The sequence below is a fragment of the Hemitrygon akajei genome, chromosome 5 (genome assembly GCF_048418815.1).
Source record: "Hemitrygon akajei chromosome 5, sHemAka1.3, whole genome shotgun sequence".
NCBI classification, from domain to species: Eukaryota; Metazoa; Chordata; class Chondrichthyes; order Myliobatiformes; family Dasyatidae; genus Hemitrygon; species Hemitrygon akajei.
In genome coordinates, this window is record NC_133128.1 from 150703648 (window position 1) to 150731071 (window position 27424).

General features: G+C 40.7%; 1 protein-coding gene across 3 annotated transcripts; it reads left to right on the top strand.

Annotated features, from left to right (window-relative positions):
• The first annotated feature begins 72 nt into the window (after window positions 1-72).
• On the top strand, window positions 73-27424 carry LOC140728318 (ETS translocation variant 5-like). Of its 3 annotated transcripts, XM_073046862.1 has the most exons (13): window positions 77-243; window positions 672-835; window positions 1006-1093; window positions 1183-1230; window positions 1359-1412; window positions 10700-10826; window positions 12122-12409; window positions 14699-14937; window positions 16777-16845; window positions 19785-19853; window positions 20898-21067; window positions 24293-24394; window positions 25532-27424. In XM_073046862.1, the coding sequence occupies exons 2-13, from the start codon at window positions 785-787 to the stop codon at window positions 25748-25750; spliced, it is 1524 nt and encodes a 507-aa protein (XP_072902963.1). In that variant the 5' UTR covers window positions 77-243; window positions 672-784; the 3' UTR covers window positions 25751-27424. The 3 variants fall into 3 exon arrangements, with proteins under 3 accessions (XP_072902965.1, XP_072902963.1, XP_072902964.1); XM_073046864.1 differs by lacking the exon at window positions 12122-12409 and having other exon boundaries at window positions 73-243; XM_073046863.1 differs by lacking the exon at window positions 77-243 and having other exon boundaries at window positions 571-835.

Here is a 27424-nt window from a genome sequence, read left to right on the forward strand (position 1 = left end):
ACCAATGAAATGCTTCGCTTTGTGACAAGCGTGGGATCTGTCCAGTCAGAGCGCAGGCGAGATGCGCGAGCCCGAGCTGCCTCTGGGGAAAAGAAATCGCGTTCACTTAAACTGAGCAAAAAAACCCATTCAACTTTTTTTTCTGACGGCGACTCGTGAGTCTGAATGTGTGGTGTTTTTATTTTTTAAAGATGGTGTATTTTTAAAAAGTAATTTTTAAATACAATACAAATAATTTCACAGGTAAGCAGAAAATATATCCGAGTCTACAATATCATTTCGAATAAAGTTTTTTTTAATGCGCGTAAGACTTAGAAAGGGAATGAAAGTGTTGCATTTTAATGCTAAAGATAGATTCGAACGAGAGCTTGGCTAGAAATGTTCGCCATTTTTCTTGAATACGTCTGTGCAATTGGTAAAAAAACTGCTCCGCCGCCTGTGAGGCCGATTTTTTTCCGCAGACAATCTCTGGAGCTTGGGGCGATTGCTTTTCCAGCGGCCTTTAAACTCAATGCGAGTTGTTGTTTGCTGTGTGGGAGGCAGTGGGCGGTGGGGCTCAGCTGCGTGTGTGTGTTTTTTTGTGAATGGGGCGCTCGGATCCCGTTACGCTCATACCTGACGCCAGCCAGCCTGCCTGCCCCATTCATAATTTTTGCTCTGTCGTCTCTTAGGAGCTGTGGAGAACGAGCGAAACAAAACAACCTGAAAAAAAAATCTCGACTGTGCTCTGCGAGTCCATGTTAAAGGATTGTAGGTCGACTTATAATAGAAGATCAGCTACAAAATGGACGGATTTTACGATCAGCAAGTTCCTTTTATGGTGCACAATATACCGGTAAGTAAGCCATTTATTCTCACTATTTTTTAAAGAAAACTATTTTCAGAATTTATTCTTAAATATGACAAAGTTGGATCGATTTGTGCATTAAATAGGGGATGGGTTTTACTGTAAAATTTGCGCTTGTTTTGCTCGATTTTCTATGTGAGTTTATTTGATTTTCACAGAAAACTCGCGGGGAAGAACTTCGTGGGCGACAAATAAATGAGAGAAAGAGGAAATTAGTGGAGACTGACCTTGCCCATGATTCGGAAGGTAATGACTGTTCTGGATTTACTGCGGATTGTAGAACCAATCGCACAGACTTGCCTTGTTTATGCTTGTGATTTGTTTCGCTTCCCCAGAACTTTTCCAAGATTTAAGCCAGTTGCAAGAAACATGGCTAGCAGAAGGTATGTATAAATCATCCATTTCAGATCACAGTAATTGCACAGTTATGCTTGACAGTTAAATACTTGCCGAGTAAAATAGAACAGTGAAATATTTCAAGCGAACGTGATTTTTTTTTCTTTCTGCGCAGCCCAGGTTCCCGAAGATGATGAGCAGTTTGTACCAGACTTCCAGTCGGTTAATTGTAAGTATATCCCTTTTGCTGTTTTAAGATAGTGGCAATTTTAGTGGAAAGAATAACCAGGGGTAGTCTTTGATGACCGGAAAATGCTGTATTTTATACAGAACTGTACAGAAGAGTTGACAATTCTCTGAGATCTCAGGGGAAGACTGACGATCAATTTTAAATATCCAGGCAAAGTGCAGCCCTATGAAGGCTACCTGTCTGTATTTAAATTAACTGTAACGTCAAATACTGAATAAAATTTTTACATTATTTTCTGTCTTAACGATCACCGTTTATGTTTGTATCCCTCCTGTGTTCGGGATCCTGTTGAGATGCAAATTACTTGGGAGGTGGCGCTAATCTTGGTTCATCTTTGGCTGCACCAGAAGCTTTTGATGAAATGATATTACTAGGGCAAAGAAGCTCTCTAATATATTAATTTCCAATCTTTTTTTTCACTCTTGCAATTTAACGCTGGTAAATAATGTATTTAGTAGTAGTAAATAGTCTCCTTAAAGGTGCTTAGGTTTGGATAATAGTACAAACGGGCATTTTCTGGGTGTTCATCACGTGGGGCAGAAGATCACGTTTGGAGTGACTGTTCCTGGGGGTGGGGGTGACTGGTTAATTGGAGGTTTTCAAGGTCAGTATGCATCCAAGCTTCCCATCACAGAGAAAGTGCAGGGAATAGACTTCTGAAGAATCAGAATCAGGTTTAAGTCATAAATCGGTATTTACTGTCATTGACAGAAGTCGTGAAATTAATTGTTCTGTGACAGCAGTATGGGGCAGTCATAACAAATTACCGTAAATTATACTCGTAATAAAATTAGTACAGCAAATGTATTAAGTTATACGAAATGAATCTTTGCTGTACAACTTGACTTTCAAATTGACCATCAAAATTCACATTCCTGGAAAATGGAACATTTTCTAATAAAGACAGGCTTCTTCACCAGAAGAATTTTTTTTTTCGATTTGATGCAACTTCTAAATTTAGCATTTAAAATTTTTTTTCTCTATGTGCATGTATTGACACATAACAGGTCGCCCACTTCAGAGTGCTTTACCTTGATGGTGGCAGTTTGTTAGGACTGCCAAAAGAGACTGTGGATTTGGATGGGATTCTTTGCCTACATTCTACCAGTTGCTTCATTGACAAAGATTATATAAATAGAACTGAATGGAAAATAGGAATGGGATTTGTTGTTTTCCTTTTAGTCCATTTATTCTTGGCTACTCAGGCCACATGGGGAATTGTAGACTCCACTAAAGGTCATGTGACTGTTTTGATATTGGATGGGGGAGGAGGAGTTGGCACCAAGCCAGCAGTCCTGGGTTATGTCCATTCTGATTTATGGTTCCTGTGACTATTTGGCATTTAACTCCTGGTCAGACTTTTGACATGAACCAACCACGAACAGCAGTTTATTCCAACCCAATGTTATTTGCGCCACAAAGACCTTAATCAGGTCTCTTACAGATTTTGGCTCTATGGTTATATAATGATCTGACTGATTTTTAAAAAAAAACAGCAGTATAACTGAAACTTGGCCATCTGTTACCAGCTTTAGATAGCATTAGTCGTTTTGATTTTTCTGCACGTGGATTGCTACCAATGCATTTAAAAATAAATCCTTTGTTGTGGTGAAGTTTACTGGGACAGAACAGTGATAGTAAATGAAAAATTTGTACTTTTGTAGCATTTTTCCTCATCTCAAAGCACGTGCATAGCCAGTGACGTGCTTTATGCTGTGCACTACTGCTTTGTGCAATAGTATTGAATTTTATTTCTGCTACCTTAACACTTTAGCCAATTCTGATCATTTCAACAGCAAGAAGAGTTGTTCACCATTTGTACTCTAGCATTTCTTCACTATGCTTTCCTTTTTTTGACCTATTTAGCAACACTTATAAGTAGAATTTTAATTAGTTATGTTTGATTTTGCTTTATGTTAAACCTGAATGTTAAATATGATTTAAGTACACAGTATGGGCGTTTAAAAATGAGGCATTGATTGGAGAGGTTCCCAGCAGCAAATGTGCTTCACTTGGGAACCTTCATTGTAAAACATTGGGATAGCTAGCAAGCTGGCTTGTGTGAGTCTACTCTTCATGGCGTCTTTGGGTCCAGCACAGCAGTGTGTTTTATTGAATCCTCATGGAATTTCTCATTCAGGCTGCACTTGCCCTACCACTTGGTCAACTGCAAAGTCGCCTTCCAGTACATTTACGAAGGTGTCTTGCAGAATAATGAGTGGGTGGGGAATTGCTGTTAGCATAGTGACAAGACAGGAAAGGGGTTATAGATGGGAATTGAGGAAGGAGGAGGTAATTCTCAAGGAATAATCAGGATGGGGTGGGGAGAATGAAGAACTGGACCATAAATTAGTTCAATCTGCAATGATTCTCCTAAAGACAGACAAAAATTGAGACTTTCTGTGAAATCTGGGAATTGTGTACAGTGTAATGTTTGTCTTGTCTACATTTAATGACGTCCACAGCCTCGACAAATGCTGTATTATTTTCTCTCACCCCACTGCTAAAGTTGCCTGCTCGCTTCAGTTTCTCACTGAAAACTGGCATAAGCACCAAAGCAAAAATACTACCCTAGGCAACGTCTCTTTCTGTACTGTCCAGCAGTGGATAGTATTTAAATAAAATTCATTTCTTTTGTGTTGAAGCAAAGTTTATCCTTAGTAACAATGATGTTTTAATTGATCTCCTGCTAAGTGGAGTCAGAGTTTTGTAAAGAATTCTCTTTGCTGAAGAGTAAGGCATTTGTCTTCCTCATTCCTCACTCTCAGATATCAGTCCTAATGGTTTTTGTTGGAAGTCAAATGAAAGTCAACTTAAACCGAGCTAGTAACATGGGTTGCTGTTTCTGGTAAAGCACATGAGTAGCCACTTTAATTATGCTTAATGAAACATATAATACTGTCCTTGATTGTAATAGGATATGAAGCCAATTTAAAACATCAACATTGTAAATAGTTATTTTTCTGATCAGACTAACTGATCAATAACCTAGAATTTACTATTTAATGGTTAAGGGAGACAGTCATCAAACAATTCTTTACCAGGAAAACATTTTAAAGACATATTTTAAATTAGATAAAGGTCTGCCTTTTTGAAGAGCTTTTCTAGAAAGCATTATATTTTAAGGCTGAATTCTGCTTCGCATTATTGTTTGTTACTAAATTATCTTTGTAACTATAGAGATTTCACTGAAGTTATTGGCTTCCTGTAGTGTCTTTAGTCTTTCCAAAATTGTTTTCTGTTGTGGTGGTGATGTGGCAAGTCAGTCTGTTGTTTGCCTTAAAGTCCTCTGATTTCCCTCAGGAGCAGAGAGGTGCACTTAGAACATATGTGGCTACAGTGATTCTTTGGCACACTGCAGCAAATTCAAATTCAGTGTCATTGGACCTGTTTTACTGAGTGCAGTATTTTATGGTGGAGATATTGCCATCCCTGTAACGTGACATCTCATGCCAATGTAACCTCAGCAGTTGATACCCATAACATTTTTGTGGGGTTCACAAAAATCTCATCTAGCATAGTGCATCCCCATCACTATCCCCAGCGTAAAAGACATATCCTGGGAAATGGACCTCTGTTACAAAGTAACTGGGAGAGTTGGTTCACAACAGGTATGCCTTTTTGTTCTTGCCCTTAACTGTAAATTATGAATTATACTAAATCAACGTCGAAGAAGTGCCAGTACAGCAGTGAGAAGTCTAGTTGCTGCTGCTTTTGTGTTTATGAGCGGACAGTTGGTTCAATGCATCATGACTCTCATGTTCAAAGTTCAAAATAAATTTATTATCAACGTGTGTGCCCTGCGATTCTGCCACAAGAGGTAGAGTAAAGAAAGACTATCTTAATTCACACAATCCTCACTCTGTTGAATTTTTGTGCTAGCCTCTCCTCCACCCTGGTGATCTATACTAGAGGTGTGGAGTAAAGGTTATTGACGTTGAATTTTGCCAACATGTAAGATGGAGAAGAAGAATTAGCCTTGAGAGTAATTTTCTGTACATGTGGCTGATGAGATAGCCATCTCTAACTAGTTCAGTGATTCTTTGATTATGTGGTATGGTTGGAACAACACACTTGATTAGGGAAGAGATAAATTTTCTTTTAAACTCAAGGAAAATATTTTCTAATCGACTCTAGCTGCAGATTAAAGCCATTGTATATTAAGCACATCCATGCAGTAATAATAATATCTGTATAAATCTTGTAATAAAGTTGTTGATGTCATGACCACCATCAACGAAACTAGATTTTCATGTTGTGCAACTGTAGTGTCTTCAGTTTTTTAATGATCACCACATATTGAATTCCTTTGGCACCTATTTACAGTTCATCCCTGAAGAGCTTTTACTCCAGCACTCTTATCTGCTAATCAGTAGAATATAAATATGCATGCTTTACTTTTGCAGAGCTGGTTGCGGTACAAATCTAAAGAAAATAAAATTACACAATGTTAAATCTCACTACTTAACTAATGTTTAGAAATGGAATTTTGGTGAATGAATTAAGTCAGATTTTCACTGATCACACTTGACTACAAGTAGTTGGTCTCAGGAATGTGTGTCCTCTCTGTGGGATGTGTGTGCTTTCTCTGGGCCCTCTGGTTTTCTCCCACAGTCCAAAGACATACCAGATAGGATAATTGGTCATAGTGAATTGTCCCGTGATTATGTTAGTGATAAATCAGGGTTGTTGGGGGTTGCTAGACTATACAGCTCAAGGGGCCAGTCAGGCCTATTCCACACTGTGTCTCTAAATAATTTTTTAAAAATCAACTGTATCATGTCATATAATTGCCTTTGAGTGCGCTAGTGAGAGCAAATGAGAGATTTTGATTGGTGAGTTCCCTTTAAACATGCAACAGGAAACAACAGTTTATTTTAAACCCAAGCTAGTGCCCAGTAAAAGCCATTCCAGAAAGTGCAGTGTTGATTTAATAAAATCATTTCCTTTGAACTAGGTGTCTATAAACAAAACTGAACACAGATTTAAATGTAAAGTGGATTTTTAAAATATCATTGTGCTCTGACATTTAAAACACAGGGAAGTTTTATCACTGACTATAAATGTTTTTCCATTAGAGATCTATCATGGATTGAGTCAGACTTTTGGTTACTATTGCCCATCTGCTTTCAGTCCTGTAGGCACTGCCATCATCAACCATACCACCAACTTTACGCGACTGAAATCCCCATCCATCTGCATACTGACACATTCCTGTGCTTCCCTGACTCCCATCGCGACTTTCTATGAACTTGAGTCCTGTTCAATCGCCATACAGTTGGACAGCAGAGGAAGAACCCATTCTGCTCACTGAGTCTGCGCCAACTATTAAACATTTAATCCTATAGTGATTCCATTTTATTCTCCCACTTTCTCATCAACTCTGCAGTTTTTACCATTCATCTGCACACTCGGAACAATTTAGTGGCTACCGACCGTATGCTGGAGCAGACTCGATTGGCCAAGTAGCCTAATTCTGCTCTAGTGTCGTATGGCTTCTGCGATATGGGGGAAGTGAAGCAATTTGAGGAAGTGCACGTGGACACGTAAAGAACATGCAAACTCCACGTAGTTAGTACCCAGTCTTAGGGTAGAACTTGGTTTAGTGGAGCGTTGAGGCAGCCGCTCTACTAGCTGCACCTGTTCTCGCTGTCTTTAAAATTTTCATCTGCGGTTCAAATTCCTCCCTTCACCTCTCCACTCACCATCTCTGTAGTGGCTTCAAGGTGCCGCGATTGTCCATGTATTTGAACGATAGACTCCTGCCTTTTGTTGCCCTGTCCCTTCACACCACTACTGGTGATGTGGCTTCTGTTGTTAGGTCCTCAGCTATCTACATCTCTCTCAAACTCAGCCCCAATTCTAATGATCTTCCCGTTAGAGGGGACGGCACGGTAGTGGTTAGCTCAACACGTCACAGCGCCACTGAACGTCGATATGGGGTTAATTACCGCTACTGCCTGTAAGGAGCTCGAACATTCGCCCTGTGACTGCGTAGGTTTCCTCCAGGTGCTCCTGTTTCTTCCCACTTTCCAAAGACGTACGGTGAGGGGTAGTGAGCTGTGGTCACACTAGGTTGGAAGCATGGTTACACTTGCAGGCTCTCCGATTTGACACAAGTGATGCATTTCACCGTACATGACAAATAAAGGTAATCATTAAAACTCTAGAATTTCTTAAGCCACCAATGCTGATGTCTCCTCTGGCACAGATATAGCTGACTATTCTTAAAATGTTCCTTAGTTACACTAATTCAAAGATGGCATTATTGTTTTAAAATAGCTAATAATGCTCAACATATTACTTGTAGTTAATTAAGAACAAATCTTGGACTTTATGTGAAATATGGGCCTGTAATATTTAATTTTCTACCATGTGATGCTTTGCTGCATGTAAAGACAATATGGAGCACAAAATATAACCACTCATTTGACTTCGGTGTTGTTGATGAGCGTGGCACTGAAATTTGCTGTTTGTTGCCTGACAACAGATCATTCCACAAATGTCAAACCACCCACTACAACCGCAGAATAAAGGTCCAGGGCTGACCTGGACTATCCGCGATGACTAAAAGTCGGCAAAACATGAAAGACTTGGAAATACTGCAACAGCAGTTTGATCCTTGCAGATTGCAGAGATAATTAGCACATTAAAGGATCCATTGACTCTCCTCTTTCTCCTGGTTTACTGTCCCAGCTGGCCATCAGAAAATAATGTCCTCAAGCAGGAAAACAGCTTTAAAAATGGGAGATTTGTAAGGAACATTTGGTTTGATTTCCACCAAAAGCTGCACTTTTGTCCTGTTAAATAGCATTTTACAGTTTTCCTCAACTGGCAAGCATAAAAATGGCTTTTAAAAAAAAATTCACCTTTGTTTATAACTACAGGGAGGATTATCATTGTCGTCCAGTTATTAGCTTTTTTCTTATTTGCACAGTTGAATTCCTTCGGTCAGCTGCCAGCTGCTTTTGTGCAGTTTATCAGATTATTCAACAGTGGGCAAGTCGTCTCTAGTGATCTGTTGCATCATTCTCTTGGGAAAGATGGATGGAAGCAATTAACCCAGGGCACCACCTTTCATGTAGTTTGTTCACTGGGTTCACGTGGAAGTGCCTGAGTGATTGTTGGTTCTGATTACAGTTGGACCTGATTGTACCTCAGCGGTTATGTACCAAAATTCACAACATTAGGAATTCTCTTCATGCTCTTATCACGACTTCAGGAGTTGTCTTCTGTAAAGATTTGGCTGTGGAATCCATTGAATTTCCTCCTGTGTTGCCAACTTTATTAGGACATCTTCAGCCACACACCTGCCATAAGTTGAGGTGATGGCTTCTAATGGTATTAAAATTGTCTTTCAAGGGATTCAAGGGATTATTCACGGGGAGATGAGCTGGTCACAGCCTAGTCCTTTTTACCCTAAAATATTTAGGTATTAATGAACCCCATTTTTTAAAAAACCCTATAGAATCTCATTGTGATGAAAATTCAGAAATTTTAAATGCCACTGTTGCTCAGTTGTTAGCACTCCTGGACCTGACTCAGTACAGTAGTTAATTTGTTCCAAGTTCCATTTGAGAGAACGGAGCAACAGGAATGTAAACTGACATTCCAGAGTTGTCCTGACAGAGATGGTATCTCTCTTGCATGAGTATAAATGTCCTGATACTTTCTAGTGTGGCTTTCTAATTAACACCGTGACCACAGTACAGAAGTACTTTTTAGCACTAAAATGCATTGGGATGCTCTGAAGCTTTGGAAGATACTATATAAATGCAAGTCTTTCTCCACTGTGCATCTGTTTTGAAATGTCACGTGCATAAAATACGTAACCATTGTTAGACTGTTCTGGTGATTTGCAGCTGTGCACCATTTTGCAGCTGCCACCATTTTCATCCTGGGTCATTTAACCTTAGACTGCAGCTACCCGGAGAACAATTCAGTGCTGAGTGGTGATTTTGTAAAATGATACAATTGCTGACAGTAGGGAAGAGATAAATGATAGGTCCTTTTGGAAAAGCAAAATGTTAAAAAAAAAATGTGGAGAACCTGCTAATTTCTCAGTTTTCATAGTTAATTGCAAAATTATATGTGAATTGTTAAGAAAATATATGATGGTACATGGGCGAAATATTAAAGGCACTGTATAAAGTACAGGTCGTAAAACTGAGCGGCCTTTGTTACAGGTGACAAAAATCTGTTTTGCATGCATGGTTTAGAAAAGGCATGTCCTTAACAAAGGTAACTATTATCTGCCACTGAACTGTGACTACAACCAGGATGTGGGCATTAAGGAATAAAAGCAAACTACTGCAGATTCTAGAGGTCTGGAATGGAAACAGAAATGCTAGAAATACACATGTCGAGCAGGAACTGTGAAATGAGAAACAGAGTTAATGTTTCAATTGGCTGGCTGAGAATTTCTAGCATTTGCTGTTTTCACTTAGCAAAAATAATGACTGGGATAAAGTGCACTGTCTACAAATACTTTAATGGTTACATTTTAATCCCAGGCTTTTCTTAATGAAGTAAACGTAAGAGTAACCCTGGAGTTGGGCTGTTCTGTTTTCAAGAAGATCCACATTCTTTCAAGGATTGGAATCTCTCTTTGTGGAGTGAAATTCAATCTTTGTAAGGTCTTTAACTTTCTCACAAGATGTAAGGGCCAATGTCTGCCTTCCATCTGTAAACCATTCACTGTCTCTGTAAGAATGTTTCCTCACAGTAAATCTCGAGGTTTGGAACACACCTGTTAGCTCAATGATTCTGTTGCACCGCTGTGTGAGAATTCATATCTGCACACACACACACACACACACACTTTCACTCTTGGTGAGTTTTCAATGAGTTGATATCGAAGTAAACCCCGACAGCTGATCTGCACAGAGTATGTATTTTTATTGACTTTCAAGTGAGTGTAGGTCATTCTTAAAACTGTTGTTGTGAAACATTGCAAATTGGCAATTGAAGCATCTTCTTTTTCTAGATTATATGTGTCTGTAAGATGTGAGGACATCCATCGTCAGTTCATTCGCAATCCTTTACCAATCATTCTTCATTAATCTACATTAAAGGTTACACTTTGATAAAGAGGAAAGGATCTGTTTCAGCTTCCCCGCACCCACGCATTTGCATCCGGACAATTATGGTTGCCCCCTTAACGCCTGATCAAATGCTAGTTAGTACGAACTTGTCATTGTCTATCTTAGTTTTGCATCTGTCACTTTCTACGGCTAGAGTTACAAAGTGAACTTATTTTATTTCAGTGGTATTTCATGGACCTTCCCCGGCTAAGATCAAGCGCGAAACTCAAAGCCCTAATACAGAAGTGTCCTGCCGTCACAAGCAGAGTCTCAGTTCCGGCTATGGAGAAAACTGCCTCTACAGTTACAGGTACGCAATGGCTTATTCTTAGTTTTGGACAGCCCTCCTGTCTGCATGATGACAGTGACTGCGCTTCACAACTAAACCATTGGCAGTGAAGATTTGCACAGAGTTAGTTAACATTTTACATTCTAACTGGGAGCTTCTGAGCACATCAAAGGTGCTTTATGTGAAAGCTTCTACCAGCTCAGACTTCATTTCCCTGGCCTCTTGTCCAGTTATTTGGCTTTATTACTTAATTGCCCTTGGTTGCACCATAACTCCAACAGAGCTAATCCTCCCGCCATCTTTATTCCATTTCTGTGTTTCTTTTCCCATTGTTGGCACTTGTTTCAGCAGTTGACGAAACAGTATTTACTTCTCACAGTGATGACGTTGCCTGCATGTAGGCAGTTTATAGGAGCATTTTTTTTAATCTCTCGTCCGATGCTGGCTTCAATATAGTTTTACAACTTTTTTGTAGTTTTTAAATGTTCCTGACAATCATCACACATGGTAGCATCCAGGATTTACCATTGAATGGGATATTCTGATAAACAAGAGAAAATCTGCAGATGCTGGATATCCAAGCAACACACACAAAATGCTGGAGGAACTCTGCAGGCCAGGCAGCATCTGTGGAAAAGAGTAAACAGTCAACGTTTGGGGCCAAGACTCTTCAGCAGGATTCTGAAGAACCTGGCAGTATAGTCTTGTTCCATGTAGAATGGATCTAGTTGAGTGTAAACTCAGGACACGGGGAAGTAGTAGTGCGAGGAAGAAGGCCATTTGGTCATGAAGAATGTGCAAACCCCACACAAACAGTAGCCTGAGGCCAGAACTGAACCTGGGTTTGCCGGGCCTGTCAGCCATCCCAAAGTCTGCCACCCTTTCACGCGTCGTGCGCAGGGCAAGCGCGCCTGGCCACAGGGAGAACAGGCAGCCCCGCTGGAGGTCAGGATTGAACCCACCTGCTGCTGCACTGCACTGCCCAGATACTGAAACTTACAAGTTTGGCCTTTGCCCTTGTGAAAAATCAGGACTCGGCATCTTTTGGAAAGGTGATAAGGACTTCTGTAACACAAGAGATCCTGCAGATGCTGGAAATGCTGAGTTCCTCCAGCAGTTTTGTGTGTGGTGCTGGGGGGTGGAGCTGTTGGAGGGACAGTGTGATCCTCACGTAGTTAACACCTACTTATGGTGGTCATTTGTACTTGCACTTCAGTTATTCAGTTTCGCTAACAACAGTGTGAGCCAGGGATGTGTTAAGTGCATCACCAGCAAAGTGTCTGAATCTTCTGTGCCTTTTGGTTTTTCATTTGCAGTGCCTACGATAGGAAGCCCCTCGCTGGGTTCAAGCCATTAACTCCACCAGCCACCCCCGTGTCTCCAGTCCATCAGAACTCCCCTCTGCCTCACCTCGCTCCTGCTGCAGTGCCGCCGCCAACCCATGTCCCCACTTCGTCCCCGGTGCAGGCTGCACCTCCTGCGGCCGTTCCACCACCACCGCCGCAGCAGCAACAACAGCAGACCTTTGCAGTACCTCAGCCTCCCCACCCCCCGCTCCAGATGTCCCAGACCTTGCCCGAGTCCCAGTACGCTCCAGAGCACAGGTAAGTGAGCGACAAGTCACTCTGCTGTCTTGTAGTGCAAGTGAAAGAGCTTAGTGAGGGAAGCTTGTAGTTTGTGGAATGTGCCCCTTTTCCTGATTGCTTTCCCCAGAATTTTTTTTTTTGCATCAGTTTTGTTCCTCCAGGGTGGGCTTCCTGCTGTCTGTGTTGAATTCAGGCAATTGTGGGGATATCACATTTGGTGTTGGTTACCCTGAACTAGACGGGAAATCGGGAGACACAAGAGATCGCTGATGATGGAATCCTGGAGCAGCATGCAGTCGACTTCCATTTCTCGCCTCAAAAGTTGCCTGACATGCAGATTTCCTCCAGTGTTTTAAGGTTATAAGACTTAGGAGCAGAGTTAGGCTATTTAGACCATTGAGTTTTGTGGGTTGTTAGGGAGGAAGTGAACTGGACTTCTCTATGTACAGTAGATCCTTGCAGTGAGCCAAACATGCAGCCAGCCTAGGTGTTTACAAGGCTTGGCAATTTGAAGGAAGAGTTCTGTAGCAACGATACACCAGCTGAGGCGTTACAAGGAGTCAAAGAATTAGCGTAGGAAGGGGATGTTTTAGCAGGAAAAGCTCCTCTTCTTGATTTCACAGCACATTGGCTTTAATTTACCGAAGAAGGACAACAAATACACTGTCCTGTGCTCAATTATTAAATAAGAAAGAGAAGCAGCAATAGGCCATGTGGCCTCTCAAGCCTGGTCAACCATTCAGTATTATCATGACTGATTTGACCTTTGGCCTTGCCACCATTTCCTCCTGACTTTCTTCCCCCCCCTCCCTCCACTTCATAATCTACACCCCATGGTTGAATGTACCCAGTAGCTCAACATCCTCTGTTTTCTGTGATAGAGAATTTCACAGAATCATAGTCCTCTTAGAAAAGAAATGACTTCACATCTCAGTCTTGAGTGGTTGGGTCCTTTTTTCCTGAGATGTTGCCTCAAGATTCTTAAGTCCCCCGGTGAGGAGAAATATCCTTGTAACTGCCTTCCCCCTATCAAACTCAGTCAAAATCCGAACTATTGTCATAAATATTAGACGCACCATTCTGCAGAGAGGAGAAATTTTATTCTCAATGTTAAGCCCTCTATCTCTACATTGCCGTGTTATCCTGGCGGTATTTTAGGAGCCTTGGCAGAATAAATAAAAGTTCTGTCATGCTTCTGAAATCTCAATGGATTTCAGAAAGATGGTATTTTGGGCAGTGGCAGATCCCTTGATGGCACCTGCCTGTGTGGCACTTCTGCTTCCCACAGCTCTTGGTTTTCACCTCTGCCAACTGGTATGTGCGGGACGCTGGCTGGAGACCATCTGGAAGTGTTTGTTCCGATGGAGGCATACCAGTAGAGCTATAGATTACAGTTTGGCAGGCAGGGTGATACACAGTGGAAATGGGACTAATCCAAATGCAATCAGCTGTGAAGGATCATCTTACGTGGAAAGTGGTCCCGAGGACCTGGGTGATTTGCAGAGAGCTGATTTATGTGGGATCGCCTTTCAAGGTGCTAAATGATTCTCAAGAGTTCTATTTTGGAATTGTGCTGACAAATCTTCCGAAAGGGAAGTAATGATAAAGCCAAAGCAACATTCCTTTGGTGTGATAATTTTCTTCTATAATAATTTAGCCTGTACATTCTGTTCAGGCAGTTCAGATGTTCACTTTTCTTAATGCACAGCTTTTTACTAAATAAATGATTCTTTTTAAAAAAATCTTGATATAGTCTCACGTATCTGACCAGACAAGAAGGTTAAAGATGACCTTGTATAATTATTTGCTAAAGGTTAGAGGTTCATGTAGTTTGACTTCCAAATAATTTTCTGTAAGTTTGCATGTAAATTTAATGTCAACAATTTTTTTGCCAATTCTGATCTGGCAGTCACACAACCAAATTAAAACTTTTGTAGCCAATTTAATGGGCTGGCTGGTGGTGTAGTGGCATTAGCACTGGACTTCAAGGCAGATGGTTCTGAGTTCAAACCCAGTGGGTCCCAGCCTGGGCAGCAGCAGTATCTGCAGGGAAGAAAGGCCTGGCAATCTACTTCCGTATTCTGCCATGAAAACCCTCTGGACTCTATGATCCATGAGGTCACAAAGAGTCGTACTCGACTCAACAACAACAATAAGCCAATTTAAATAATTGCGTATGACAGGATACACATACAACTGGCATCTTATTTTCAACCATATATAATTCTCTCATTCAATGTTTTATATCTGGTGATAATGTTTGTGCTGAGAGAGGCAACCAAATAGTTTTGCTTTTCGTCATCAAAGGTTCCAGCGGCAGATGTCTGAGCCATGCCACCCATATCCACATCAGTCAGGAGTCCCCAACGACAGTCGACAAGTTTATCAGCGACAACTGTCAGAGCCCATGCCTTCACCGTCCCTTCAGACCTTCAAGCAGGAGTACCACGACTCACATTATGATCATGTCAGTGGTCCCAGCAGGCAGAATTTCCAACCTCCTCTTGGGATTAAGCAGGAACCAAGAGACTACTGCTATGACTCAGGTAGGTTCTCTTGGGCGAGTACTGAAGCATTCTGATCTGTGTCCCCAGTCTGAGTAAACCATTCTGCACTGGTTGGCTGATATTTGTTTGCTGATCGTTTGAAGGAACAAAGCTGGGCCTTCTTCCTGCCCTAGACTATTTTGCATGGCTTTTTGTTATCTTTTGAAATTGACAACATGAGAGTTTTGTTACCATGGCGATGGGCCTTGGTTGACATTTCACAATTTAAATTTATGTAGGTAGCTTGACAGACATGGGAGATTCGATAGAGCAATCTTTACTTCCATCTTGCATCAGGAAAGGAAACCATCGCACCATCTACTATTTAGAAGAATTACTCTGTGTTGATTTCTCAAATAGATGATTTGCCCTCTGCTCGGTGGATCCTTTCCTTTTTTAAAGGGAAAATGCATCCAAGCTTAGCTTGGATATTTAAAGGATCATGTTTTTGTATGTGGCTTGCGAAACGCTTTCTTCAAGGGTGTTATTAATTTGATGCTCGGTGACGTAACTGTAAAATCTTCTAATCAGCTTAGGCCTATTAATACTAAAACCTAATAGGAGGCAGTGATTGGGGATCTGCTGTAAAGCCAAGCAGATGGTTAAGATTTAAATCTAAAGGACAACATTTACCAATGACTAAGGGTTTAACAGAACAAATTTTAAAAATGTAGGTCATGGTTTCCTGTACCTTACGTCTCTAATCACCAGTTAAAGATCACTGGTCCATTTGTCAGACCAGCAGCGAGATCCCACTTAAACTGTCGACAACCGAGAAGCAGAGTTTTGTCAGCCCGATGGCCCCACCTTGCAGTTCTGTGACACAGCTGACCAAACGTCAGATGTAAATGTGCTTGACTCACATTGGAGATATCTAGACTGCCCCTCTCTGCTGAAAACCTGAGTTTAATTCAGTGCACTGTCTGGCTCTTCTGCTTTTCCAGTGCAACATGTCACGGGTCACTCGGATCTCAACGGGTCAGAAATGGCAAAGATCTCTTGATGGTCAGTCTTTTTATGCCCATCTGCCCTACATTACAGAGCCAACTTGTGGTTTAAACAATTGTAAATGGCTGTGAGTGCTCTTTAGGACCTCACCATGGAGAGAGGCAAGAATTAGCATTTCACAAATAGGGTAGGTCATTACTGAGGTGTACATCCTCACTGTAGAACTTTCTACAGGGGCACAACTGAGAGCATCCTGACTGGCTGCATCACTGCCTGGTACGGGAACTATACTTCCCTCAATCGCAGGTTTCTGCAGAGAGTGATGTGGACAGCCCAGCGCATCTGTAGTTGTGAACTTCCCATGATTCAGGATATTCACAAGGACAGGAGTGTAAAAAGGGCCCGTAGGATCATTGGGGACCCAAGACATCCCAACAACAATCTATTCCAGCTTCTTCCACCAGGCCATCAGACTGATGAACTCACGCTGATTTGAGTGTACTCTATATTACACTGACTGTTCTATTTATTATAAATTACTATGACTGCACATTTAGATGGAGACTCCTCATGTATGTGAAGGATGTAAGAAATAAAGTCAATTCAATTCAACTTTCCCTTCTGCTTTTTGCAAAGACTCTACAATGATTACAGGGCCAATGCTTGCTTTTATTCTTTCTTAAAGAGCATTTAAGTTGCATTTTCCTGTTGCAGACAAATTTCAATGCAACTTTCACATGTCCTAATGTATGAGCTATTATTTTACGTTGTTTGCCCTGAAATTTTCAGTGGGTTATAATCCTCGCATTTAAATAAACTGTTTTTGTGGTCTAGTAATGTTCTGGCCTCCATCTTGAAAGTCTTTTTGTTTTATTTAATATTTCTGTTTAGAAGTGCCTAACTGCCAATCCTCATATCTGACGGGAGGAAGCTATTACACTGCTCCCACCAACCAGGAGGGTAAGTGCCACTGATATCTCCATTCCACTGTCTACTGCAATAAAATCAAAACAATCTATGCTGACAGAAACGACTTTTCAGGCTCCAACCAAAGGGCATTGAACTGGGAAGTCTGTTTCCCTCTCCACAGACGCTGCCTGATCTGCTGACTCTTTCCGGCACCCTCTGTTTTCATTTCAAGTTCCCAGCATTTGCTGTTATTTACTTTTGCCAATGGTGTGCTGAGGGATATCGAAACCCAGCCAATGTGCAATGCCACAACCACCCGAAATAATGTAGAAACAGATTTGCCTCACGGTCTGGTTTTAATGGCTAAAACATAGGATGGAATTTCAAAAGTTGGTATTTTAATTAGATTTATAGAGCCATATGGTGCTCTGGCCCAACTCATTCATGCTGACCATGGTACCCGCCAAACTAGTCCCATTTGGCCCACATTCCCTCTAAACCCCACCTATCTATGTACTAAGCCAAATGACTATTCAGCATTATTGTACTATCCTCAACAACTTTTTCTGTCAGCTCAATCCACTCTACATGGAGAAACTGCCGGCCGAGTCTTTCACCTCCTTCCTTTAAGCTCTGCCTTGTGGATTTTAGCTTTTCCCTGGGAAAAAGACCTTGTACGTTTGTCCTATCTTTGCCCCTCATGAATCTGTGCAGAGGATGTACAAATAGAATTTATTAAGACCATTGATTAAAATAGGATATGATTCCAATGCTTTCATCACAAAGGATGGCACCAAAGTTTTTTTCCTGCTACCTTGAGTAGTTATGGCTGGTTACTCTGATCTATAGAATCATCTCAGCAAAGCATGGGTAAGGAAGACATTTGAGTGACTGGGTTTTAAAAACGACAGAATCCAGACTGACGTAAAACTGCAAGCCCCTTCAGTGCAACTCCCATTCTATTTCATCAAGTAAATGGTAGGAATTTTGTTTAAAGAGTTTTTTGAGCTGAAGTTACCATAGAAAAGGAGGAGGAACTTGCAGCAAGTGCCCAGCCATAAATTTTTATACCTGTTACTTTACAAAGAAATTAAAATATAGATTGCACTTTTCAGAAGGCTGAGAAGATGCTTTTTGAAGACAGTGTTTACTGGCAAGCTGAACAATGTTTCTTCAATTTAACTTGCTGAAACTTATCTGATTGAAAAATGCAGGTGTAAAAGTAAAATTATTTTGGAACCATCAGGGTTTAACGGATCTACAAAGATCTCAGGCAGCTGTTGGTTAGCTGCTTGTTCCTGTTTCTCCTCGTATGCTTTCTACCAAGCAATGTTATCTGTTGTAGCTGATGCATCTGTTGCAACTGTACCTCAGCCTTCTGATGAAGTATTGCTCAGTTATGTATTTAGAAAAATACAAGATTGCTGAAAACCTCAATGTAAAATTCAGGCTGCCTTTCATTGTGTGTGTGCACACATGCGTTTTAATTGGCACTGAGTCATATGTACGTTTATTCATTGATAACATCTAGAAGGAAGATATTTAGCCCATTGAACCTATGCTAGCTGTCGGAGCATTCTGAAGATGACCCCCCCACACACACTTATTTCCATGTAAAATATTCTCTCACATGCCCATCCACTCCATAATTTTCCTCCCAGCCACCAGCAAGGAGCATCTTGCAGTAGCAAATGAATATACCTCTTCGTATGTACAGGGAAGCAGGAGCATGCAGAGGAAACGTGTATGTTCACAGGATTAAAGCTAGATCACTGGCAAAAGCAATAACTGCTGATCCAGCATGCCACTCGTACACAAGAGCTAATTACCAGCTTTCCTGGATAATCACAAGTTTCTGCCAGCACCGTAGCGCATCAGGAAGTGCTGCTGCTTCACCGATCCGTTAACCCAGGCTCAGTCCTGATCACTGCTGCTCTCAGTCTGGGGCTTGTATGTTCTCCCTTTGATTGCATGGATTTTCCCCCTGGACGCTCCCACATCACAGAGATCTGTAGGTTAATCGTTTACAGTAAATTACTCCAAGTGTGGGTCAGCGGTAAGAGAATCAGGGAGGGAGTTAGTGGGCATTTGAGAGAGAATAGGTTAAAGGTAAATCAGCAGGGGCATGGGATTGAATAGAAAGCTCTTGGACAGCATTAGCTTATTAGGCATAAGGAAATATGCTAAACTCTGTCAGTGTCAAAACATAGCATTCAATAACATATAACACAAGGATGGGTGTTCATTAGAAACGCCGTGGCTTTTTCAATCCCTCTCTCTTCCATGCCCTTGGAAGGTAAAATCGCAAATCAATAAATTCTTCCATCTGGGACCAATAGGATTGATGCAGTGATCTCAAGTTATTCCTCTGGTTACTAAGTGGAATAATAATGTGACCATGTCACTGGGATTTATCTTTTGGCTATCCGATTTAGAATGCTAAGCAACACTGAAGGTTTACCCAAGGTTATATTGTAGAATATAATCAGAAGAAATTAAAGTGCAGGAGTAGGCTGCCAACTTGAGAAGAGCATTTTATTGCATTGCACAAGAACTCATCCCAATACCATTTCTTTTAGTGCTTTATATTAATTAAAATAAAGGCCACAATGAAGTTCACAGACCTGATGTCACTTTAATGGGATTTTTGTTACGCCTGATGGTCCAGTTTTCTCCTGCACGTGTAAATGTTAGTCTTCACTCTATTAAAACCCTTACTATTTACCTTTCAAAACCCTCATTATTTTTCATTTATCCACATTTTCCTCCTATGTGCCTATCTCTAAATTTGTCAGATGTTCTGGAGAACGTTGGTACGATATGGTATCCCCTTGCACCCTGTCACTACGCATATACATGGAACACACAGTTATAAGATTACAACAAAGTCAGTACTTGCTTTATAAAAGCAAACTAGACAAGTAGATTGCCAATGAAAATTAATTTCTAACCAACTGATTTGCCAATCTATATCTTTTTCCTTTTCCCAGGTTTTCCTTATGAAAAGGATCCCCGAATGTACTATGACGATACGTGCGTGGTACCAGATAGGATTGACAGTAAGTTCTGTACATAATTAACATATCTCAAATCTGGTTAAGGTTGATTGGAAAGACGTTCTTCAGCGCTTTATTATAGAAAGCATCAGTTTTGACTTTGGTTTCTCAATTTTGACTTAGTTGATCTCATCTGGGACACTTATAGGATGCAACTGGTGGCATAGAGGGGCATCACTCAAGGGCCCTGCTTCTTGGTACCATTGTGCCAGAAATTCCTCATGTGCTTGGCATAAACCAGATTTAGCATGTGGAGGAGGGCCTAGGTAGCTTTACACCATCATCCCATCGTCTAGTCATATAGATGCATGCAAAATGACCCAGTAGCAGATTGCCCACAGGGATGGCAAGACTCCTGAGAGTCCTGTTTCTTTACTGGAGGGGAAATATGAGCCATATCTTTCAAGATGCAGTCCATTCTGTTAAGAGGCCCTTTGCTAGATTCACTTTTAACATTATTGGGCTCATAACCAAGACTTGAAGTTTTGTTTCGATTTTACAACCGCTGTCAGTTTGAGTCAAGTCATTTTGGTTGATGATCACTTTCAGACGAATAACACTGATTCAGCAATTATGTAAAGACTGTCATTGTTTCATGTTAACCAAAATACACACTAGAAGGATCAGGATCCTTCTATTCTCACTATCATTGTGCAACAAGGTCAGTGCCCTGTTAGTGAATATTTTTGTTGAAAGGGATAACATTGAGTCATTCATAATTGCTTACAGAGTGCACCAGGAACTGAGTTTGAGCCAATCATGTTCAATGTGGGCCTCTCTGATGTTTTTTCAAGTGACTTGTTCCCCTCAATGGAATTTTTGTTTGCTCTTGAAGGAGCTGAACATGTGGAAAAATTAAATCTCTACAGACGTTCTTTGCAAATATAAAATATACAAAGTTCTAACCTCTCTGTTGGGCAGATGTATACGAGGCAAGATTTTATTTCTGAAAGTGGTTTAATTCAGTGTGACTAGCCATTCTGTTAAAGAATGGGAAATGATTCAAGAAAATGGCAACCAGCTTCTCACCTTTGGTGTGTTTAACAGATAAAGTCAAACAAGAATCCCCAGTGTACAGAGAAAACCTGCCCTACCAACGACGTGGTTCCTTACAGCTGTGGCAGTTCCTAGTAACGCTGCTGGATGATCCATCAAATTCCCACTTCATCGCGTGGACGGGCAGAGGCATGGAATTCAAGTTAATTGAACCCGAGGAGGTTTGTACTCCACTTTTTATCTAGTGGTTTCAGTGAGCTCTGCGTGCTCTGGCATCTTGCGCACTCCAGATTTTCACCTCTCCACTATTGGCAGTCCTGGGATCTGATCACTGGAATTCTATCCTTAAGCCTCTGCATCTCAAATAATCCTCCTTGCAGACGTTCCTTAACACTTAATCCTTATTTTGTCCAACTTCTGCTGGCTTTTGTTTGCTGACGCTACTCTTAAACATTTAGACTATACTGTTACAGAGAAAGGGTACAATTCACAGTCTGGTGTACAGATTTTCTCCTCCATGCCACAACTTTTTTTTTTACATTGCTATGATTTATTTTTGCCCTTGAGGGAAGTTGTGGCATGGAGGAGAAAAGTTGTGCCACAACTTTTTGGCTGCTTTTTGGCCTCAGTGACCCGGGTTCAGTCCTGACCTTGGGTGCTTACTGTGTGGTGTTCTCCTGTTCTCTCTGTTTCTCCTGGCCGCTCCTGTTTTCTCCCACATCCCCAAAACGTGGTGGTTGGAAGGCTGATTGACAACCACAGCTCACCCCGTTGTAGGTGGCTGGTGGGCGAATCAGTGAGCGTTAGGAGCATGTGTGATCAGGTTAGAGGGAGATGCGATTGATGGCATTGCAGTGAGAGCTTGCATAGCTGCTTCCTATGCCATAAGGAACATAGAGGTGAACTTAGATATGAATGAGAGGAGCAATCAAATTGATTTTATCTCTGGAATAGTTCATCTGATTATTATGTTCCTTCAAAAGCATTATTTGAAGAAAATGATCTGTATTGAACTTGCTAGATTTTATCAATGAAGGCTACAGCACAAAGTAACTATTCAAAGAACATGGCCCATTTTTAACTCTGTACTTCCTTTATGTAACCTTGAATCAGCCCTCTGTCTCCGTTGTGATTTGACAGAACTAAACTGGAATTCCCCCCCCCCCCCCCCCCAATGAATTAGTGTTACCCAGAAACCTAATCATCTTACCTGGGAATTGGATTCTGTGCTGCTCTAGAACATATTCCTGGAAATCAGAAAGGCTTAACAAGTATACACTGGAGCCCTGTTACCAAGGAGATGGGCCTGCGTTCATGGTTTTACATGTTAGTGTCTCTGTTGCTCTAGGATCTTAATAAAACCATTCATCTGTTTTGCTGGGGAGTGACCACATTTATGAATGAGGATCCGTGACCACACCCTGACATTAAAGACAAATAGCTTCATTAAAAGCCTGGGGCACTGCAGAAATTATGAATGAAGCAGTAACAGGAGCAGTCACATCTCTGCAGTGGCTTCTTACAAACCTTCGTCTGCTAGAGCTAGCTGCTTGTCGTATTTTTAAATTTGTGTGGGTGGTGTGTGTGATGGCATCAGCCATTTTAATTTGCTGACTTAATTTGTTCAGGAGCACAGTCTGGAGTGGTTGTGGAGTCCACAGGTGATTTCAAGAATGAAATAGCAAAATGATCTAGTCTCATTCAGAAAATATTTCCTCTTTGACTGTTTTCTATAGCACAGTCCATGTGTTGCTCAATGTTCGAGTGGTTTTACTGATGGCATTTTTCTGAACTGCAAACAGCTGTAAACAAAATGAGATTGCTGAAAGATAGAGAGATGAGTGAATCTTGGTGATCAACATGATAGCTTTGTTATACATTAGACTGATGTAAATCATTTTTTATACTTAATCAGTTATTGTTCATTACTTGAATATGTGCTGTATTCAGACTCAAGCAAGAATGTCTGGGCTTTTCCTTTTGAGTCACATGAATATTCAAAATGTAATGTTTAAATGTAAGGTTCCCATTAAAATTAGCGTCAAACACTGAATACTGCCCTATCTTGATGTTCTGACTTGGGAAACAGTAACTCTAAAGACAATAACAACCTTTTCCAAACCTAGAGTTATGCAGAATCCAAGCAGACCAATGCAACTAACACGTAGCCACAACAAGTGCCCAGAATGTAGGAGGGAAGATCGCTCTCCTGATGCAATGCTTGGGATTAGAGTACTCTGTCTCCTTTATTACCAGAGAATATCACATGGTTTTAGCTTCCTTTGAAGTAAATTGTATAGTTCAGCATATCCCACTGCATTTTTTTTTATTCGATCCATTTCTCTTTAAATGTGAGTGCAGGGTATTAGACTGTTTTGTCAGTCTACAACTCAGTTTTATCACCAAAAATGGGAAGGAGTGTTAGGAGGTCATGATCTGTGAAAGTGGCCTTTGTTGTTGCAATAACAGTGAACCATTTAAAGCAAAATAAACATTTCAGGAACTGGGTAATTCTACTGTAGAACAGCAGAATCTGTATTAAGTGACTATCACGCAATTGATGTAAACGTTATGGTTGCCTGTGTTTTCAACGCAACATGGCTGAAGACCACAGCAGCTTCGTGTTACTGAAGAAGCAGCCTTGTGACTTTAAAAATGCATGAAATGAAAGACTCTTAGGCACTGGCCAAATTTCATTTGGATTGAAAGCTTCTTTATCTGATTTGTATGTCGGTGGTGAAGGTGATGAGCTGATGTTCAGTGCTAATTATAGAGGCCATGAGCTAACATGAAGGAAGCAGTATTACAACTAACCTTGGTTGTTGTGTACACTTATGATAAATGCATGGTGGATGCATCTTGTTCATTTGATCACTCAGAGATCTCCAAGGGAATTGAGCCTGCATTAAGTTGCAACCCTTGATGGCCACTGAGCTAATTTTAGGACCTCTAAAGGCTGCTTGGATTTTAAGAATATTTATTACTCTGGTTTTTAAAAAAAAATTGAAATTAACATTGTTTCTTCCAATCGTGTTTCTCAAATTTGTATTTGTGCTTTCAATTAATTTGGTCAAAATATTGGAAAGGATTTCCATGAAAGCAAAAGAGCTACCATTCTCACCCCTGTTGAAGGGTAGCTGAGCAGATAAGTGCTATATGCGCTCCAGAATCTCATTTAAAATCATGCTTTCACATCAACAAGCCCATTAGTAAGTTGCTGATGCAGTGCTACTGTTACAGTAATGACCTATGGGGTTTCCATTGATTGCTAAATTCATACTCCTGCCTTTGCTAAGATGTGCACTAATGAGAGAAAGATCAATAGCATATAAACACAATCTGCGGTCATTTTACCATTGCTTCCTTTCAAGAGTTCATATGCCCCGTGTCCTTAACTACAAACATTATCAACAGATTTTTCTCTCTTCTCCCCTGTTCTGCCACAGGTCGCCCGCCGCTGGGGCATCCAGAAAAACCGCCCTGCAATGAACTATGACAAATTGAGCCGCTCGCTGCGCTATTATTACGAAAAGGGGATCATGCAAAAGGTAAGGAGGAGGTCAGCATTTATAAAAAGCTGCAGCACTTCCAGCGTGTGGGCACCTGCTGTCCCTGTGCAGGCCTGGCTAAAAGTGGCAGCATCTGTGTCAAATCTGCACAATTATTATCCAATCAGCATGGTTAATAAAAGGGTGGAACGTTGTTCTTCTTCACGTACACTAAATGTAAATGTATTTTCAGTGGAACTGAACTTTGGAATTTTTTTGCGTGAATAAACCTGCTGTCCAGCTGCTGTTAATTTGAGCATTACGTACGCGTGTCTAGGGACTCGTTTCTACCATGCTTTAGTTTAACCCCTCTGTAACTCTGTTTGGAATTGAATTCTGCTTTCGTCCAAAATGCAGATCTTGAGTTGTGTTCAGGCTTTCAAAACATAGATCTTCTGCTTGGGGATCTCCAGCTAGCTTCTGAAATGCTGGCTTTTGCCTCTATGATGGCACAGTGTCTTCGTTGGGGCAACTGCTTCTCCGTCGGACTCCCCATGTGTAGTGAAATGGAAGGACCAGTTCCACAGATTTCCTTGTATTTAATCAAAGAAATTTGTCCACTGTGCCAAGTACAGCCATTGCAATCATTTAATGGGATGGGGCAATTTTAGATCGAAATACAAGGAATTCCATTTTCCTTAGCCAAATTCATTTAGCTGTATTTTGTTGTTTTAAGTGTTCTTAATTTTGTTTCAATTTAATTTTAACATCTTTTGAATAGTTTTAGCTCCTCAGGAATTTAGATGTTTAGTCTCCTTTAAGTTTTGACATGCTGGAGTGAAGCTTGCCAATCCTGACTTGGAGTGGCACAATACTAGGCCTTGCCAATAAATTGGCTGTGCTCTCTTGAAAATTTCTCCATGGGGACCCTTCTCCAGGTAGCAATGGGCTCCAAGGACAGATGACCCACCATTTCAAGGAGCTTATTGGTTGGTTGGTGGAAGATCTGGGCTCTTTCTTTATATTCTGGCACTATCTTGTCTAATTATTCTAAAAAACATCCCTTTGATGGATTCCATTGTACTGGGATATTGAAAGTATTTTGTCTTCTGCATAATCATTTTAATTTATAATTATAGATTTAAATCCATCTCTAGTTTGGTTGAATAACAATGTGTCTGTTTCTTTGCAATCCAGGTTGCAGGGGAGCGATACGTGTACAAGTTTGTGTGTGATCCCGAGGCACTTTTCTCTATGGCCTTCCCAGACAATCAGCGTCCCTTTCTGAAGACTGAAATCGACTGTCACATTAAGGAGGATACCGTTCCTCTAACACATTTTGATGATAACACAGCCTTCTTGCTGGAAGTGGATCACTGCAACAACCTTCCGTATTCAGAGGGCTTTGCATATTGACTGAATCACAGCAGCTCCTGTGACTGAATGCATCACTGTCCAGCTGATAAAGTGCTCCCTATGCGGTACTGTTGCACTCGGCTGTATTAAGAATCCAGCTCTTCAGAACATGCAAAAGCCTAAAAGTTGTACGGTAGCATCACACTACTGGAGAAGCTGCCACGTGCTTCACTGATGATGCACTAACAAGTGTGACTTAATTTGCCTAAGTCCTCCACTTTGATAGCCGTGGGTATGGGGAGGGGGGGTGGGGGGGATGCCTAGCAACCAGGCTGTGTGTTGCTATCAGAAATGCATTCAGGTGTGGCATTTGTGATTGTTCAGTGTGGCATTCACAGAGCTTGGATAGACCGTGTGGCTAGCGTTTGTAATGACAATCTGCTTTGTGTAGAACACAGTTCTTTCAGCTGCCTTTTTGATGTTAAAGGGCTTCAACTTGCACAATCCCACAGTTGTATCATGGGTCAGACACGATAAGGAAACTGTGTGCACTATAGCATGTGGATCTGTTCCCTGGACTGGATACATACTGGTGCTGTATTAAAATAGCTAAAGACAAAAGTCCTGTCTACCTGAGACTTAAATAGAGTACAGCTTGTAGTTTATTTTGTTTTTTTTAATGCTTAGATGTTCTAAATCTTTGAAACCTGAAGTCTTTGGCACCTTGTAAACATTTTTTTTGTGTCTTGCTCCTTTTCTAAACTACACATGTAAATGTAGCAATTTCCAAATGTTTAAATCCCGTTGTATTTATCAAATGAAAAAGAAGGCCTTTATTCAAGTTTAAAACTGCATTTGATATTTTTTCTTCCCCTCCCACCTGTGTTCACATTCCCAATCTCTTCTGCCCCGCCTCCTCTTTCAGCATCCAATCTTTGTAAAAAAAAAGAAAAAAAGCTAGTATCAAATGTTTGATGGCTTGATCTAACTCTAGAGAATGTACCGTAGTTGTATTGCATAACGTCTGTACATACAATGTTCCCCACAAGCAGCTCTACCTGCGTAATATTCTATCATTTTCATTTAGAGTGGGTGAGAAGGTAAGATGGGGAAAAGGGAAGAAATCTGCAGGTATTTTTCAAAATATTTTCAAGAAAAATTTAATAAATTTGTAATTTGTTTTGTCTTTATACTCAAGACAAAATCTTTTTGTTAATGACACTGCACTCTAAAGGTTAGAGTTCCAATATTTTGATGATGTTACTGCTTTAATCAGGGGGTTAGGGCTTACTGTGTAAAACAGTTCATTCTGCTGCAGGTTATACATGCCTGCTTCAAGCTTTGCACCGAATATCTTTTACAGTTTAATCTTTGGAAATGAAATAATGGTATGACTGTTTCTGCTCATTGTATCTTGCAATGGCATACTGCAATTGTATAATTGCAACATATCCACATTGTTTCAGTTTGTGACATTTTATGTATAAAGTCCCCAGGATCTATATTTTTTTTGGAAACAAAATTATTTTTACACCAGGTCTCGATTGTATTTTATTTTGGGAGTTTTAAATGTTTTGCTTTTACTTTTGAATTGTGTGCTCAAAGTCCGTCGATAACCATCAAGCAAATTTACCTTTATTTTCAAATCCAGTTGCGCATTTAAGGAAAACTCTCATGTACACCAAATAAATGTTTGATCTCTCTGTGTACAATAAAGTGTTTCTTGGCCTCATA

Excerpts from the sequence above, each read along its gene's own strand:
- LOC140728318 (XM_073046862.1), top strand. The coding sequence starts at position 785 with ATGGACGGATTTTACGATCAGCAAGTTCCTTTTATGGTGCACAATATA. Across the intron at positions 10,827-12,121 it reads AACTGCCTCTACAGTTACAG|TGCCTACGATAGGAAGCCCC; the intron begins GTACGCAATGGC and ends TTTCATTTGCAG. Across the intron at positions 21,068-24,292 it reads AGTTAATTGAACCCGAGGAG|GTCGCCCGCCGCTGGGGCAT; the intron begins GTTTGTACTCCA and ends GTTCTGCCACAG.